The following is a 19,742-nucleotide window of genomic DNA, read 5'->3' as shown; positions in this document are numbered from 1 at the left end:
GCTCACTGGTGACTACACACATGCCAAGGACTGACATTAAAACTCTCTTCGCATTATTCACTATTATTGCTTTGATGAACTCTTGTCATGCTGAAATCTATTGGTCTATTATACCTAAACCTCCAGTATTAAGAATGTTTACTTGGATGGACAAACCCCCATTTGTGTATGTTAATGACACCAGATGGCTCCCACACCCAATTTTAGCCAAAGAGATTCCCATGGAATCAGAAGGGGCTAGCTACAATTATTCAGGTACTACTGTATATCCTCCATTCTGTATGTCTTCTTTACGTACTGACAAAAATAATTCATTTTGTGTACCTCGTAGAATTCAAACTTGGATTGTAAGAAATGCTACTGATAACAGTTATACAGGCATTGGTATGGCTGCCATAGGAAGAGGAGATAGAATCTATCAACCACCACACAGACCTAGCCACCCTGAAAATAGAAAATTGTGTTTAAATCAGGTAGAAACACTGCACAGGGATTTATCATGGTCAGATTGTTCTGTTCCCAATCCTAGAAAGGTAGAGATGTCAAGTAAAATTAGATTTGAGATTTTTAATTGGGGACCTAAATTACATTGTGGATTTTATGATCTATTGTTACGTCCAAATGGAACTAGAGGACACGAAAAGTGGCACATTCCATGTACAACAAAATATAAGATTGAAGGATTTACACAGAGTGATCTAGCAGGCCCCAGACTTGCTACTGAAGAAGCAGGTCCTATTCAAAATACGCAGTGGAAGATCATAGCTGCCATCCATTCAATTCGTAAATTTCAGGTCAATATTACAAAGAGTGGAATTAATTTAGAAAATGCCACTCACATCAACATCACAGTTGTGTATTCACTCCTTATGTAATGTTAGTAGGTAGTACACTTTCCATAACTATAAATGAAAAGGGATTGTATGAAATTCAATGCTTAAACTGTCATCTACATCAATGTATAAATTCTATTCATGACAATGCCTATGTAGCTATTATGTACCACCACCACTGGTGTGGTTACCTGTGAATCTTACGGAGACATGGGCACCTATTCCAACTGTTAGCTTCGTTCAAAAAGCATTTAATCTCATTATATGTCGCTCCAAACGTTTTGTATTGACAGTTTCCATCATTGAGATAATTACAGCACTAACTACAGCATCAATTACGTTGACTAACTCGATACAAAACCAAGGTTTCATACAAGAGGTTGTATCTAATTCATCTGAACTTTGGCACATACAAAAAAGTCTTGATCTTGTTTTTAAAGATGAATTGGGGGCAGCTGGGTAGCTCAGTTGATCGAGAGTCAGGCCTGGAGACGGGAGGTCCTAGGTTCAAATCCGGCCTCAGACACTTCCCAGCTGTGTGACCCTGGGCAAGTCACTTGACCCCCATTGCCCACCCTTACCACTCTTCTGTCTTGTAGCCAATACACAGAAATTAAGAGTTTAAAAAAAAAAGTAAAAAAAAAAAAAGATGAATTAGAAACTTTGAAAGATGCTGTATATTGGCTAGGAAAAGAAGTTGAAGCTTTACACACTAGAATTACTTATCCATGTCATTTCAACCAAACAGGGTTTTGTATTACACCTTTAAAATATGATAATGTCTCATATGAATGGCAATCTGTAGTAGAGCACATTAAAGGTGCTTGGGGACATCATAACAGCACATTGGATGTTATGTATTTACAACAAGAAATTAATAAATTAGACCAAATTGTCTATGAGCAAGAAGCTGTAAAAATTGCTGTCAAATGGGAAGAAACTTTAGCTTCTATTAACCCTAAAAATTGGTTTGGTACAATCAATCTGACAGGCAATGGTACTATCATAGTCTTCATTTATCAAATTAATTGGTTTATTTATACTATGCAGAACAGGATGGTCAAATAAGGCATAAATCAGAAATATGCAACCAGAAGTTGCAATGTCTCATCATTCTCATCATTTAAAACATGCTGATGTAGAGCAACAACCAAACAGAATGTTATGTTCATGGGAATACTAGGTCTCTTTAACAAACCTGCATTAATTGTTGTACTAATGTCTTTTGAAAAGTTTTTACATAGTGAAAAATCTTGTAAACCAACACTGTGAATTTTGGTCAACCTCCATTGGGGAAATTGAAATCATTATTGGAATGAAAGTCCTTTGTGTTATACAATGGATAAAAAAAAAATTGCCATTCCTTAAAAAAATTTGCCACACGGAAAGTAAGCCATGAGTTTAATTTTTTTTGGTATTAATTTCATTTTTATTTTCAAAAAGTCATTTGATTTTTATCTTTTTCTATTTTCTTTTTCCCCTGATTACTTTTTCATATTATTCTTCCTATATATTTTCTTTTTTTTCTAAGTACTTGTAGTATATTAGAAGCAGTATTATTTTGATCCTGAAAAATAAGTTTACAATATCTATAAGCTTTAATATAGATGCTTACTCAAAAGCTTGTGACTATAGAAACCTGCCAATTAATAATAAATAATAAGTATTGTAGGACTACTGCCAACAATTAGGTCTGATTATAGAAAAGGGGGATTACAATAGAGCAAATCTGCACTGTCATCATACTCAAGGTATTAGACATTAATTATGCCTATGGAATCTATGAAAAGATAATCCAAGGCAATGCACTCCTTTGAATGTTCGAGGAAGCAGTGTTCTGACAAATCTCAGATGCGGGACTTCCTTGACCCAAAGGTGTAACTATCATTGTGGCTCTAAGATCCCTGAACTGAAGCTAATATCAGACCATGGATTCATGCTTCCCTTTTATATCATCACATAGTCCTTTATATTTTAGGATCAGGCAACTTTCTTTAGTCTTGGCTGACCATGGATAAAATGCTATATTAATACACCTGTCCTACAGGATTGTCGGAATAATATCACACTAATTCAGGATCACTTGTGATTTAAGGTTATTTTGTTATTTTTTTAAACTATTTTTACTAGTCTTAAATGAGCTTTTTTGGCTTAATTTTACTCTTTAATTTAGAAATCACTTTTTATTTTGTATTTTTCTTTGTTATACTTATTTTTCTTTGATATTGTTTTGTTAATTTTTTTTTCCTTTTTTACTATTACACACTCTCATCTTAATATTTAAACAAAAAGGGGGATATGTGGCATACCAGGTATATTATCATCTTGAAAGTATTGTTCATGCATGGTTATTGAAACCTATCTGCTCAAGTATCAGACTCATGGTCATTTTATTTCTGGATCATTATATGTAATTGGTACTCTGTAAATCCTAACCACTCTCCAAACCATATGGTCAAGAGAATTCCTGTGCAGAGACAAATGGTCCTAGCTAACACTTTATTAAAAGACCACATTCCTTTACAGCTAACGTGTTTGATTAACCTCCTCCTCTTTGATCATGTGGTTGGCTATTGAACCACTGTTGAATCCTATACCATGTCACATGTTCATTAGTTACCTCCCATTCCACATTCCTTGACACCCCAATAAAAGTTTGGGAACATGTGCAACTCTCTCTCTCTCTCTACCACCATCAGAAGAGCAAGCATGCTGAATCCCATGTTCCTGAAGCCATTGTCTCTGAATCTTTGTTCCCTTGTTGCATACTCTCTCTTTCTATTTTCTTCACTCATCCTCCCTCAGTTTCCAATTCTCCTTCTCAGGTATCCACCCACGAATATATTAATGTGTGGACACAGGCAGGCACAGCTGTTTATAAGAAACACATTGAAAATAGGAGAAACACAGAGTAAAGGTGAGGGACTAGAGCAGAATATATTACACATTAGCTGATCCACAGAAGTCAGGGGTGACAGTCATGATGTATGACAGACTTGGGGCTAAACCGGTTATAAATGGAAGGGATGAACAAGATAACTATATTATGGCTGGGGAGAAGGATATTATGCATAATGAAGCATTGGACCTGTATGCACTAAGAGTTCTAGCACCCAGATTTTTAAAGGAAAAACTAAATGAGATATAGATGGAAATAGATAATAAAATAATGATGATGAGGGACATTAATTTTTCCCTCTCACAAATAGATAAATCTAAACCAAAAAAATCAATCAGAAGAAAGAAGTTAAGGAGATGAATAGAATCTTAAACAAATATGATAGATATCTAGAAAGCGACCACATAATTATTGAATGAGGTTAGTAGCAGAACTAAGCCTAAGCATATGAGACAAAAAGGGTTTAAAGAGCATAAATATTCTGCAAAAGTCTTACTTTAATGCTCTTCATACTATGGAGGTAATAATGCATTCCTGGGAGGGATTATAGCATTGAAACAAAAGTTCTACTGGGTATGACCAAGCTGAAAAGACTTGGTTTTGAAAAGAATATGGTCCTGGCAACAGATTGTGTGTGCTGCCTAAGGACTAAATCTAGATAAATATAATTCAGGAAATGTATATTAATTGTGAACCAGACTGGTTAAGTTGATCAAATGAAATTCTGATAGGAATATGGAGAAACAGACCTAATATTTTATTATACTGCCAGAGCAGCTATGAATTGTTTTTTAGAAAACAAGATGGAAATATACATTAAGAGTTGTAAAGTTGTCCATGTTCATTGATCTAGGGATCCCATTATTAGGATTAGGCCCTAAGGGCATTATTGAGAGGGCAAAAAGTTGTGTATATACATGCAAAAATATTCATTAAAGTTTTATTTGTAATGACAAAATAACTGGAAATAATGCAAATGCAATGATTTGAAAAAATGGCTGAATAGATTGTGATATTTCAATTTATTGGAAATATAAAGAAAATAAGAGAAATATGTGAAGAGGTAAAAAGAGAATAAGAATAATAAATATTATGATTACATTTTAAAAAATAACTGCCAGAAAATCAAGAGAAAAAAGTATCAAAGTAAAATAAAGCCAAAGGGAACTCAAAAGCAGAGAATGTTTATATTAGCACACATATATAATTCACATGTTTTTAAACAAACTGTATGTGCTTAATAAATATGCGTTTTAATATAATAAATGTGCATTTATTATATTAACATATTACATATTAATAGAAATTATATAATATACAAATATACATTATATTATGTAAATAATAAATGTGATGAAATAAAAATATATAATTTTTTATTCATTTGTTTATTTAGATGTTTTTAAATTAAACATATAATTAAAAAAATTTTTTTTTAATTTTCAAATGTTCAATTGCATACATTTTATCTTCTCTTACTCTGTTTTTGGTTTTTTGGTCTTAAACACTTCCTTTCTCTCTATAGATGTGAAAGGTGATTTCCTTATTCCTCTAATTTATATATGATGTGACCTTTTATATCTAGGTCAGGTATTCATCGAAGGTTATTCTTGGTATATGGCTTAAGGTATTGGTCTGAACCTAATTTATTCCTGTCTTTGAAGAAAGGGATTGTCTTTTTAAAATTTTATCCCAGACTCTTAGGATGAGGTCTGGGCATAAAAGGATAAATTCTTTTGTGGCTTGTTCTTTCTTTTAAAAAAAAAAAAAAATTCCTCCTCCCTCCCCCATGAGTCCACTGGGATTATCTTGGAACTCAGTTTTGCCGGTAACAGTTTGGTCCTTCTGGCCTGTATGCACTATTCTCCCAGTCTTGCATGAGTTTCACTTTGCATCAGTTCATATAAGTCTTTCCAGGTTTTTCTGAACTCTTCCTCTTCATCATTTCTTATGTCACAATAGTATTATATTACAATCACACACCACAACTTGTTCAGCCATTCCCCAAATGATGGGGGACCCATCATTTTCAAAACCCCTTCAGTTTCTAATTCCTTGCCTCTACAAAAAGAGCTACTAAAAATGTTTCTGTACAAGTAGGTCCTTTCCCACTATTCTCTGATCTCTCTAGGATCCAGGAGCAGAATTGCTGGGTGAAAGGATATACATATACATGCCTTTTGGGCATGGTTCCATATTGCTTTCCAAAATGTTTATATTAGTTAGCAGTTTCACCAACAATTTATTAGTGCCCCAATTTTCCCACATCCCCTCCAACATTTATCATTTTCCTTTTTTGTCATATTAGCCAATTTGATAGGTGTGAGGTGGTATGTCAGAGTTGTTTACATCAGCATTTCTCCAATAAAGAGTGATTTGGAGCATTTCCTGATATATGACTATATAATTTTAATTTCTTCATTTGAGAATTGCTTGTTGATATCCTTTGACCATTTATCAACTAGTGAATACTGTATATTCTTATAAATTTGACTCAATTCTCTAAATATTTGATAAAGGAGACATTTGCTATAAAAATTCTTTACCAATTTGCTCTTTTCCTAATTTTGGCTATATTGGTTTTATTGTATAAAATTTTTTAAATTTAATGTAATTAAAATTATTCATTTAGTTTTTCATAACATTCTCTATGTCTTGTTTGGTCATAAATTCTTCCTTTATCCATAAGGACCAGATTGTTTTGATGATCATCATTGTTTAGTATACTTTCAAATTTGTATGGCTAGACCCTCTTTCTTCATATATTTTGAAAACTAATTCTCTTGGTATTCTTGATCTTTTGTTCTTCAAAATGAATTTTGTTATTTTGTCTAGTAAATTCTTTCGTTCATCTTTAAATTACTTAGACATAATTTCTATCTTATTTTTCCTGAAACAGAAGCTCCATGAAAGCAAAAACTATGTCTATGTACACGACACATAAAATAATCAACAACTCTTCAAAGTATTGTGACTTTATAATAACAAATACACAATATCTACTGGATGAAAAAAAGAAAATCATTTAAACACCAGAGAAAAAATCACCACAAAGACTGAGCATGTCAGACTCCCTTCTACAGAAAATGCTGCCATTTTAACTTCAAAGTCAGTAGATTGTTTCTGATTTTTAGGTAGCTTACCTTTTCCACATCTGCCTTGGTTGCGTTGGTGTCATTGTCCAATCTTTCGTAGCTCTGCTGAGCCTTTTCTGCCTCTCTGCACTCCCTCTCAAACTTCTTTTTACTCTGCAGATATAAAAGTATGCCACCAACTATAAAATTAAGTGATCTTATTTATTTAAAAAATCATTATGTACATTAAAATCAGTGTACTTTTCTTAAACATTAGCCATTGAAAAAGTTAGCTTTTGAAGGCAGAAGCCATATCCTGGTCCCCTTTATTTCTGATCAAATGTTTGCTTCCACTACAGCAGAGATTTGTAAATTTTTCTATGTTAATAGGTCCCCTCTGGCAATCTGATTGTCTCTGAATATGCTCCAAATGCACAAAATACAATACATAGGTTTGCAAAGGGAACCAATTCCATTAAAATATAGTTATTTTTAAAAGTCCATGGACAGCAAGTTAAGAACTCCTAGCACAGTGACTTTACTTAAATGTTATTATCATTTTATCTGTTGTTCTTTTGGCTTTACTTTAATCACTGTATTCATGTTTAAGACTTCTCATTTCTATGAATTCTTCCTATCTGTCATTCCTTTTGTCAAATAATATCCATTATAGTTCTATCTCGGTCACTGGACACATATTTTATTTTCACTTGTTTAAATTTCACAAGAAATGTTGCTATGTGTACTTTCAAACTTTTCTATCAATAACCTTCTTGGAATGAGGTTTTTAAGGGTAACATCTAAGTTTACCTATCTTCCAATAATAAAACCAGAACATTCAGTTCTAGATTTTTCATGAAGATAGGAAACATGAATAATTTCTTTCTCTGCCAACTGATCAGGTGCTTTGGTTTTAGAGATACATTGGTATAAACAGAAAAGAAATTTAAAAAAAGGAAAATGAAAAGACCTTATTAATTTATCTTACAACAGTAGTCATCTAATCCAACCCCTAGAAGAAAGGAATTCATGCTGCTCTAGATCATACAGCCTCTGTTTTACTACTTCAGACGTAGGGAGGAACTAACTACCTTTTGAAGCAGCTGTTCTATTTTAGGACAGTTCCAAGAACTACAATGAAAACAGTGGAAATATCATCTCCCCTTTTTTTTTGGATATTAGATTTCTTTTAAGGAAGCTCAAGATTGTACCAGCTTTTTTGGCTGCTATATCACAATGATGGCTCAAGCCAAGTCAGCAATGCATTCTACTGAAACCCCCAGTTCTTTTTCATTACCACCTCTATCTATTCAAGACTCCCCAGTCTTATGTTTTTTAATGTGATGTTCTCATATCCAAATGCAAGACTTTACATTTGTTAGATCTAACTCAATGTCCTTAGCCTGTCGAGATCCTTTTGGATCTTGACTCTGACTTTCACTGTGTTAAGGTTTTTTTCCTGCTTTAAGTCACCTGCAAATATGATGAGCATATTATCTATGTCTTTATCCAAGTCAATGAGAAAAGCATTAAACAGAACAGAGCAGGTCACATTAGAAATATTAAGAATCTATTAAGCACTTAGCCCATGTCAACAGTCAGACAGCTTAGTGGCAGGGCAGATGGTAAGACTTGATGGTTCTGGCCCTCCATTTTACTGGAAGAAGTAAAGTGCGTGGCCAGATGTGCTTCAAACTAAGAAACTAGTGAGACCTAGGCCCACAGAAACTTGGAAAAGAGGAGAAAGGGACTAAAGGTCAGAAGTAGAATGGGGATTTGTTTCCTTGTTTCAGTGTTGTTTTTCTGGGCCTGGGATTTTGACACACAAGTACATGGATATTTAACTAGTATTTTCTGAATGAATATTTTAATATTATGTGAAATTTGACTCATTTATATGTGCCACAAAATATTTTTCTCCCCAAGTTTTAAATGATCCTAATAACAATTATCTGATTTTCATCTTCTGTTAAACAAAGACATAATAATAAATATAAATAAATAAAATGTATCTAAACTGATTAACTAATTAGCAAATTCAGGCCTTTAAAGATGCCAATTTGTAAGAAAATTAATGGATCACAACCAATCTAGTAAAGATATTTTTAAAAATTTGGATCACTTAAAACAAGAGAAAAATAATTTTCATAAAATTGAATTTCTGCAATCGGACCCCAGGACAATAATTTGGATTCTATGGCTAAGCCTTTCATTTCAATATAATTCTTGCTGTCTCAAACAAAGTACACAAGGACCCAGATAGAACATAAAGACAAAAGAAACAGCCTCAAAAGAATTGGGAAGAGAGGGTGCATGTGCACACACAGACACATAAAAATTATAACTTTTCTATGTTAACAGGTCTCCTTTGGTACTCTGATAGTCTCAGAATATGCTCTAAGTGCACGAAATACAATACATAGGTTTGCAAAGGGAACTAGTCAGAGAAGTGTGTATCTGGTTCCTGAGGTCTGGGAGTTTACAGAGCAGGAGAGTAATAGGGATTCCAATGCCTCAGAAAGGGGGATCACTGCTACACTGTGTGTGTAGGATGGATTAGAGGAGAGACAGAATCAAGGCAAGGAAGATCTGTATAGAAATATACTACAGAAGACCAAACAAGAGGGGATGAGAATTTAAATTAATAAAGAGAAGATGGATCCAAGACAGGTGACAAAAAACATAACTGATGTCTCTTGACAAAGGATTGGAGATTAGAGTAGAGTGAAGAGTCATGTAGAATAACAAAGAAGAGTAGAAGGGTTGAGGATTTTTCCAAAGTTATTAACATGGGTGGAGAGATGATGTAATACTAGAAAGAAAGAGGGAAGCTGGGAGAAGGGCTGGAGTTAGGGGAAAAGGGTTTTAAAACATTGAGTTTGAGAAGCTTGTGAGATGTCCAGTTAATGTGAAACTAAAAAGCAAAAGACAAAATATAGGGTTATATATAGAGATCTGTTAAGTCATCAGACAACATGCATTTCTTAAATATTTGCTATGCCCAGGGCTGGGGACAGATAAAGAAATCCTGCCTTCAAGAAGTTTACATTTTTTTCAGAATAGGTAAATGTACACAAATAAATACATATCACACAAAGAATGTGTCTATCTACAGAGAGACATATGGATATATAAATAAAATTATCAGTCAACAATCAAACATTGATTAAGTGCTGACTGTGCCAGGCACTGTACTAAGTGCTGAGGACACAAAAAAAGTAAAGGCAGTCCCAACCCTCAAAAACCTTATAATCTAATGGGGGAGACAACATGCAAACAAATACACGATCTATATACAGGATAAATAGGAAATAACGCAAAAAGGGAAAGCACTAGAATCAAGAGGGATTAAGAAAGGCTTCCTGTAAGTGGGATTATAGTTGGGACAGGGGAGAGTGTCAGTAGTCAGAGCAGAAAAGAGAAAGTATTGCAGGTATAGGGGCCAGTCAGAGAGAATTCTGAGAGCTGAGAGAAGTACCTTGTTTATGGGACAACCAGGAAGGCAATGTCCCTGGACTGAGGAGTATGTGTTAGGAAATAATATATAAAAAGACTGGAAAGTTAGGAGGGGATTTGACAGTTATGAAGGGTTTTGACAGCATCTTGTATTTGATCCTAAGGATGAGAAGAAGACACTAGAGTTTGAGAGGGAGTGGGATGTGGAGAGATAGAAAGGCCTGTACTTGAGTAAAATCACTCTGGTGGCTGAATGGAGGATGGACTGGAACAAGGAGAGGTTTATAACAGACAGATCCCTCAGCAGCTACAGCGAGAGTCCAGGTGGGAGGAGATAAAGGCATGCACTAGAGTGGTGGCAGTGTCAGAGGAGAGAAAGGGGTACATTTGAGAGATGTTGCAAAGGTGAAGGTTGACAAACCCCCAGATAGAGATGGTGAAAGATAGTAAGGAATATAAGGGTAACTTCTCAGTTGTGGCTCTGAGGAGGAAGAATGACACTATCCTTTACGGTAATAAAGAAGATTATCTGTGGGAGATTTGGGAGGCAGAAAATAATGAGTTCCATTTTGGATCCACAATTCATAATATCCTGTTTATTATTTTATAAGCTATTAAATAACAAATCTAATATTGACTTTCAATATTACACTGAAACATCAAACTAAAAAAAAATACAGAATACAAAATATGCACAAGGTCCAAAGGGTTTTATAACAAAACTACATATTAATCATGTGAACATTAAAACTCACATTATCCATCTGTTTCCAGCACATGTCAAGATATTGCTGAGCTTTTCGTCCTTCTTGGAGATGCTAAAAAATGTAATGGGATAGAAAATGAAATTTTTTTTAAACTAACTAAATAAAAAATTTCTAACAATGTTTCATGTAACTTTTCAAAAGCTTTTTTTACTAATCAAGACAGAATTCTATTCAAGTGATACCTTGATATAGTAAATGATTCTGAAGTTATCAATTGGCATAATCTTATAAAATTAATTAGTGCTTAAAACTAAAAAGAATTGTATAAATTAGGCAAGTAAAATTCTCTTGCAAAGGTACCATTAAAAATTCTAGTTTAAGAGAAAATCATCCCATGGTGAAAAAATATATTAAAATTAAGTAAGCAAGAAATTTTCCCCAATTACAATATTTTGAACACTATACATGGACATAAAATATGGTAATTACCATTTTTCTTTCTGTTTTCAGATCATGAGAATACCTCATTAATTCACCATATACTCTGTGTCCCATTTCTTCTGCTACTACTTCTCGTTGCCCAGCATAGTCATTTAACTCATTAAGGATGTTAAAAAATGCTATACAGGAGGTAAACCTGTCAAAAACAAATGTAAAGGATAAAACAGATTTTTTTTCATTCACTGAGGCTATTTTCAGTCAAGTAGAAACAGAATTTGGGCTGATGACAAACGTTAATATATTCAACTTAATTATGGTTAAACTTTATTGAACTTCAAATGGGAAGATCCTAAACCAAGCCTTTAAATGGACATATATTTCCAAACCTCTTGAAGCAACCTTAATTTTTAAGTAAAAGGATACCTGGGGTGGAAAAGAAAAAAGAATACTACCTGTAGTCCCTTTTACCATACTGGTAATTGCTTAAGATGTCAAATTACTGGCCTGACCTTGGGAATGAACTTGGTTGGGTTCCTAGGCTTGGAAGCTGAGCTTGTTGCAGAGATGATGTGCTTGCGTCAGGTTGGAACCTGCAATCATACCACTCAAGTGCATCCCGATGGGTGATTTACAGGACAACTTTTGTATCAGCTCTGGACACAGCTGCCTGTTTGCCTGCCCATCTCCTGAAGGGAAGTAAGGTGCCATTATGGTTGGCACTAAAAAGGGGGATAAAGGGGGCAAAAATAAGGGTAAAGAATGTGTGTGGAGGGAAGGAGAGAAACAAAGAGAGTCACCATATTAAAATACATAGATCTACTCCTTATACTTTGATTACCTTTTAATTATTGTGAAATATTGCCAATATGGTGGTCTGGTAGCTCAGAAATCTATTACAAACCTGATAATTCTGACCTCTAATATAAGGTAAAATTATATTAAAACTACATATAACAGAAACTATTGGAGGTTTATTTTCTTTTTTTTCCTCTTTAAAGGATTTCTGGATTATGTGTATTTATGTACATCATGTATACATTTGAATTAAAATTATATATGTATGTATCTATTGTATGTCTGTTACTTGATCATAGAAACCATTCTATCTCTTCCATGTGCCTAGAACACTGTACTGAAAATAGGAAGCATTTAAAAATCTAAGCTTGTATGCAAATGAACTTGTCAAGAAACTCATGCTGTATTTCCATTCTCTCTTATTCTGTTCAGGGAATGATAATTAGATACTCTGAAAACCTCTTCTATCTAGTTAGTTAATAATGAGAATATTTTCTCTCAAAAGAATAAAGCAAAAATCACAAAAAACAAAGCATGAAAAATTGGGGCTATCATCTAGTCAAATTTACTTCTGAAGAGTGTGATGAGTACAACATACCTGAGCCTTAAAACCTTGGTCCACATTGAAAACTTTCTCTTAGACTATTTCAGAAAGTAGTGTATCAAGTCCATTTAAAGAGGTAATATTCATAAAAGGAAACTAGAGGTTCCTTTTCACATAATATGTGTACTCCTTAACACAAAATTATTGAAATTTCTTTTTAAAATACAAAAATGAAATTAATCTTAAAATATTGTTGGAAACTTTAATATAAAGTTACCATAAACAAAAGGTAAAAGGCAAATTACTTCAAATTGTATTTTTTCAATAGCTTATTCTTCCTGTAATTAAGAAAATCCTATTCCTTCTTTAGTAAACATTATGAAGTAACATCCTGTATTTTTAGCTTAGCCTTTAAGGTATTATTAACACTATTTGCAAACTATTTATTTATTTATTTGTTTGTTTGTTTTGGTTTTTTGTTTGATGGTATCAAAAGCTCTACATTATCATAATTAAAAGAATTAGGAATTTATAAAAAATTCATGCCAAGTATATTAATAAAATTTTTTACAAGATATATAGTTGCATAATGACATCACAGTGTTAAGTTAAATAAACAGATGTTTTATAAATAGATAAAAAAACGTGTTTTACCTAGGCTCTTCATCTTTGGATGAACGCTTGGGGCAATACTTCTTAACCAAATTCCTAAATAGAGAGAAAGAAATAAAAGAAATTATATAAATACATTAATTAAATATAAGTACTATAAAAGTTTCCAATTCTTATATAATTACAATATAGTTAGACAAACAGGAAGATAATTTGCATACATTTCCTAGTGAAACAAAACAAACTGCAAATCATTCCTATAACTACTCTAAAGCACTCCCCTTGTGGCATGTACTATTCACTTCTTAATAGCATTTTAAAAAAATTTTCTTGGTCATGTGGGAATGCAAGCATTGAAATTAAGGACCAAAAAATTGGGCGACTTTATAAGTATATATATTTCTTTTAAAAAAACAAACAACCTATACTCCCATCTTAGAATCCATATTGTGTTTTGGTTCCAAGGCAGAAGGAACAGTAAGGACTAGGCAATAGAGGATAAGTTAGGGTCACACCGCTAGGAAGTATCTGAAGTAAGACTGGAACTCGGGCCCTCCCATCTCTAGGTCTGGCTCTCAATCCACTCAGCCACTTACCTGCTTCCTTTTAAGTCCATACATTTCAAAGAAATAGTATCACCTTCAGCAAATCAGTACATTTTCATACAAACTAAACCTCAAATTTTTACAGACAGGTGGGTAAGATGTCTTCTCAAGATTAAAGATGAAAAATATTTGAACACTATCCTTTTTCTTTTTTTTAATTTTTTAATTTTATTTTTCACTATCCCTTTTCTAACTAAAACATCTTCAACAACTTACTAATCTAATTAAAACACCTCTTCAAGGGCTTCAAGGACTTCCAAAATTTAGTATTCATACCATGGTATTGATTCATTATTTCAGTGAAGTAATAATTAACCTGTTCATATCTTAAGTGCATCAAGTACCTTGACCCTTTTCTGTCATTCCTCATACCAAGAAAGATATCTCAGCTTTTGTGAAACCTTGTTACTCTCTCAATTCACTCTTTAAAGAAAATTAATGTGTTGCTCCTACTTTAAAAACAATTAATATCACACTACTCAATAAAACTGCCCTAACAGATAGGGCCTTTATTTGTTCATAAAACAAAATGAAGGGGCAGCTGGGTAGCTCAGTGGATTAAGAGTTAGGCCTAGAGGCGGGAGGTCCTAGGTTCAAATCCAGCCTCAGACACTTCCCAGCTGTGTGACCCTGGGCAAGTCACTTGACCCCCTTACCACTCTTCCACCTATGAGCCAATACACAGAAGTTAAGGTCTTAAAAAATAAATAAATAAAATCTTCTCAAAATACTGACCAAGAATCACTTTCATGATAGTTTTACCATACTAACCATACTTAATTCTACTGATCCCGGCAAACCTTATTGCAATACAGGAAATGTCCATAGTTTAAAAAACAAAATAAAACTGGATCCCTGAAATCCATTTTAAAATTAATTGTTGGGACTTGTAATCCATTTCCCCCACAGATATCATGTTTTTATACATATACAGACACACATGTGTATACACATACATATAGTGGCCAAGGTTTTGGTGTCAGTCCACAAAAGTCTATTTAACCCATACTGCAAGTAAACAATATCACACTGGCCATAAGAGAAGCTCCCCACCATGATACCCTCCAGTATTTTTATTTTATCTTCCTTCAGTCCTCCTAATCTCTAGAATCCTATCAACATGGTAGACTTTCTAAATCCTTCCCTTCTACTACAATGAAACACCAGGCCATTACTATTCCTGGAAATGTTCCATGTGCCAGTATTTTCCATTTCTCTTATCCTTCGATATAAACACCTTAATTCATGTTAGTGTAGATGATATATAACTAGACATCAGGAGGTAAATATAATACTGAAGTGATCTGCATGAAAACATGAATGATTAAATCACAGAATCTTGGAGCAGAAAGATACTTCTGAGATCACCCACCCCTCTGGCCAGCAGCCCAATGGGAGTACTTCCTCCCTCCCCTGTCTGGGATAAAGCAGGAGGCTAACCATGGGTGTGAGGTTTGTAGTTTGGGCACTCAGTCTCTAAAAGGTTCACTGTCACTGCCCTAGACCACCAGCCTTGCTTCTAGCCCAGGTCTCATAGCCATCACTAAAAGGATCAACCACTGAGAAAGGACCCACTTTTGTTGATGCCACCAAAACCACCTGTTCCCCATAGCAGTAAGTCCAAGAGATCTGAAATAGTAACAATGCCAGACCTCTAGTTCTGCTTTGAGTACAAGTTTCACAGACATCATCCATGGAAATAAATGCTTGTAGTTATTATGTAGTTAGATTTTTAATAAAAATATTTTATCCATCCAATTTTTATTTCATGAATTTGGGCTTGGTAATAGGACCAGAATCTGCCCCTTGACATACTTTAGGGTGGAGTGGTCAACCCAATTTCATTTTCATTTTGCCTTGGATCCCCACTGAGGCTTTTTGGCAACCCTTTCTTAGGATGTAAGCCAGTGATGGCAAGCCTATGACATACGTGTCAGCAGTGACACACGTAGCCATTTTCAGTGACACATGGCCACATGCAGCCAAATACAGAGATGTACGGGGCCACATGCCGAGGATGAAACATTTTGCTGTAGTGTAGTATAGACACTGTGCACTACAGATGACAATTCTACCTATATTAATTTACTTGTTTTGGTTTATTAAATACAGTTATAAGTTATAATTATACATTTTTGTTATTTAAACTATAAATATCACAAAATTATGGTTTTTTTTCTCCAAGTGACACACCACCCAAGTTATGCTCGTTTTTTTGGCGAATTTTGACACACCAAGCTCAAAAGGTTGCCCATCACTGATGTAAGCCCTCCCCTTAAGCTTCCAGCCCCCCCCCCCATCTTTGAGATTTAGAGCTCTGGATCTTTACAGGCCCTCTCTCTGTGTAAGGGATCTGAGAGCCCTGTCAGTTGTAGCATTGTACCATACTGATTTGCTGGTCACTCTCTGCTACTATTCACAGGACTTTCAAAGTCTCTATATGGGGCTTTCCTAGAAAAGGGGGTAAGGGGTGGGAGGGTACCACATCTACTAAAGGTTGCAGAATTTGTTATAATTTCTGATTGGATTTCTTGATCACTACTCAGCATGGTGCTAACTTTATAGTTCTGATGGAGGAGGTGGTATGGAGGAGCTATATTTATATTCAGATTATCTTGGGAAAAAGACATCCTTTTGGAGACATTCGGACATCTTTTTGTTTAGTTGCTAACTTCCTCTGGTTGTCTGGTCTCAATCATAACAACAGCATCAAAACTGAAATTATTGAGTTCTCCAAGTAAAATGTTACTAGTCACTAGACAAAGATCTCACATTTTACGGTACCTAAATAAGGTTTCTAGAAAGGTTTAAATTTTCTGTCACTTTGTTATTGACCTTTCAAGAGTAGAAAAGGGTCACACAGGATTGAACACTCTTTTGTACTTTTTCTTTAGTCAAAAAACACTTTTTAAAGATAGGGAAAAAATGATGACTAAATTTCTTTGGTTTAGGTTTACGGCATGTGAACTAGAGCTTATACAGCATACATTCTCTTAAGCGTTTATTTATGCTAGAGGCAACATGATGTAGAGGACAGTGTGCAGGATTCAAAGTCACTAAAATCTGATATCTCAAATATTAGGCTAGTTCTACTACCTGTGGAATCCCAGGCAATTCATTTAAGCTCTCTGGGCCTCAGCTTCTTCATCTGTATTTAAAGTACTGGACTTGATGATCCCTAAAGTCACTTCCCAATCAAAATCTATGATCCTATTAAATTTTAAAGATAAAACACCACAGTTAAATAATGACAGTGAATGTTGCCAGCTAGCCAATATATAACCTGTTTGTGTTGTATTTTATCATAGAAATTGTTAAGAATCTATGCTCAAACTAAAGTGAAACTGTGTCTGGTGGTATGCCATCATAAAATTAATGTGCTGTATTGGATGGGAACTGATGATAAAGGCTAGTGGTAATGATATGGGGTGTTTCTTATGATTTGTCTTGTTAGTTCTTCCATCTTTTTATTCTTTTTTTTTTTTAATTTTAAACCCTTAACTTCTGTGTATTGACTTATAGGTGGAAGATTGGTAAGGGTAGGCAATGGGGGTCAAGTGACTTGCCCAGGGTCACACAGCTGGGAAGTGTCTGAGGCCGTTTTTATTCTTGATTTATATTGTATTTTGGTAATCCTAGCCACTGCCAAAATCTTTTAAAGAAAAATAAATTATAATGTACAGTAGGTGACTCAAGGACAAGTACTGTTTCAAACTAGCAAGCATGGCACCTGGCACAAAGTACTCAATAAATCCTCTTTGAATTTAATCAACTGAATTAAAAAGGAAAAAGAAGTACCTAAAAGGACACTGGAGACGCCAGTTCTGGTACAAAATTTACTTTAAAAATTATCACTTTACCTTTCTAGAAATCAGTTTATTCAGCATTAAGTGAGAAGGCTGGGCAAAGTGATCTTTCTAGTTTTATGCTTTCTAACTCTATACACTTCTAAAGAATATAGAGTCAAAATTCACTGGCAGAAACTATTTTACAATGGGAATACTATGAATTATGCAGAAACAAAGCAACTGAATTAGTGATCTAGACACCAAATTTATTAAGAACAAATATTTATTTTTAATTTAGTTTTTCTTAATTAGCAAAAATCTGTCTTCTCTTCCTCCCAAGTCTTTCCCCACGCCTAAATTGAGAAAGAAAATTAAAACCATAAAATTCCTATATGGTGAAACAAAACAAATTTCTACATTGCCATGTCTATAATCACAAGAGACAACAAAAGAGGGAAAGTGAGACACAGAGAGATAATGGTTGGTCATTACTGTGATCAGAATTCTTATTCTTTCAAAGTTGTTTGTCTTCACAATATTATTGTCATTGTATACAGTACACTCTTGTTCCACACCCTTCACTATGCCTCAGTTGATACAAAAAATCTCCAGGTTCCATTCCCTACATTATCTTTTTTGTTTTTTAATTACCTTCTATCTTACCGTGTATTGATTCTAAGGCAGAAGAGTTGTAAGGGAGAGGCAATGGGAGTTAAGTAACTAGTCCAGAGTCACAAAGTTAGGAAGTATATGAGGCCAAATTTGAACCCGGGACCTCCTACCTTTGGGCATGGCTCTCAATTCACTAAGCCACCTAGCAGCTCCCCCTATATCATTTCTTATAGCACAAAAGTACTCATATACCATACCATAACTTGTTCAGTCTACAATTCTTTGCCACCACAAAAAGAGCTGCTATAAATACTTTTGTACATCCTTATTAAGTTTGTTTTGGCTTAGGACTAATTCCTCTCAATTTACTCTCCCTCTTATTTCTTCCTAGTCATTCTCCCAATCCTCTACTGCCTCTCTATTTTGTGAAATCCATTTCTGTGCCCAACTTTGTATGTGTGTATCCATTCTTCTTGCCTCTGACTAGTTCAAATGAGAGTGAGGTTCAAGTGTTAACCAATCACTAAGTTTCCTCTCCCTTTCTCTACCTCATTTATTTCCTTTTCCATTCTTCTTCTAAGATGATTCAGTTGAAATGAACTACTCTCAGGTCTTCTAATTAACCAGACTCCCTCTAAGACTCCTAATGATAGTAGGGCTCAAAGTATATTTCCCATATTCAAACAGTTTATATCTTTTTAGTCCTTCATTGATTTCTTTTCATGTTTACCTTTTTACATTTCTTTGACTCCAATATTTGTACTTCTAAGTTTCTCTGTAACTCTGGTCTTTTCATCAGGATTGTTTGGAAGCCCTCTATTTCATTAAAAAAATCAATTTTCCCCTGTAGGATTACACCCAGTTTTACTGGGTGGATTATTCTTGGCTGCACATTGTATCTTTTGCCTTCTGGAATATCATATTTCAACTATCCACTTAAAGAGTGGTAGCTATGGGGGGCAGCTGGGTAGCTCTACGACAGAAGGTATGGGTTTAAAAAAAAAAAAGTGGTACCTGTGAAATCTTGTATGATCCTAACTGCAGCTCTTCAGTATTTGAACTTTTTCTTTCTGGTTGCTTTAAATATTTTTAATTTGAAGTGGGAAGTTCTGGGTTTTGGTTATAATGTTCTTGGGAGTTTTCATTTTGAGGCTTCTTTTAAGAGGTAGGTAACCAAGAGTCTTTCTATTTTCACTTTGCCTATGCTCTAAGAGATCTGGACAGTTTTCTCTTAGGATTTCTTAAAATCATAAGGCTCTTTTTTTGGTCATAGTTTTCATGAATTCGTAGTTCATGAATCACTGAAATATTTCTTCATAATTTGTTTTCTAAGTCAATTGTTTTCACAATGAGATAGCTCATGCTATATTTTCTTC

The 19,742-nt window shown here is 34.3% G+C and overlaps 1 protein-coding gene across 1 annotated transcript in view; it reads right to left on the bottom strand.

The window, feature by feature from the left end:
* The window catches only part of FNBP1L (formin binding protein 1 like), a 108,909-nt gene that overhangs the window by 51,580 nt on the left and 37,587 nt on the right, over positions 1 to 19,742 (bottom strand). The window contains exons 3-6 of the mRNA XM_044672003.1: positions 13,404 to 13,457; positions 11,459 to 11,606; positions 11,018 to 11,080; positions 6,876 to 6,980 (exon numbers count right to left, since the gene is read on the bottom strand). Of these exons, the coding sequence (XP_044527938.1) occupies positions 6,876 to 6,980; positions 11,018 to 11,080; positions 11,459 to 11,606; positions 13,404 to 13,457 (370 nt within the window). The remainder of the gene's footprint in view (positions 1 to 6,875; positions 6,981 to 11,017; positions 11,081 to 11,458; positions 11,607 to 13,403; positions 13,458 to 19,742) is intronic.

The sequence above is a fragment of the Gracilinanus agilis genome, chromosome 4, assembly GCF_016433145.1.
Source record: "Gracilinanus agilis isolate LMUSP501 chromosome 4, AgileGrace, whole genome shotgun sequence".
Classification (NCBI taxonomy): domain Eukaryota; kingdom Metazoa; phylum Chordata; class Mammalia; order Didelphimorphia; family Didelphidae; genus Gracilinanus; species Gracilinanus agilis.
The sequence above is the reverse complement of the archived record's forward strand: the minus strand, read 5'-3'. Positions and strand labels throughout refer to the sequence as shown.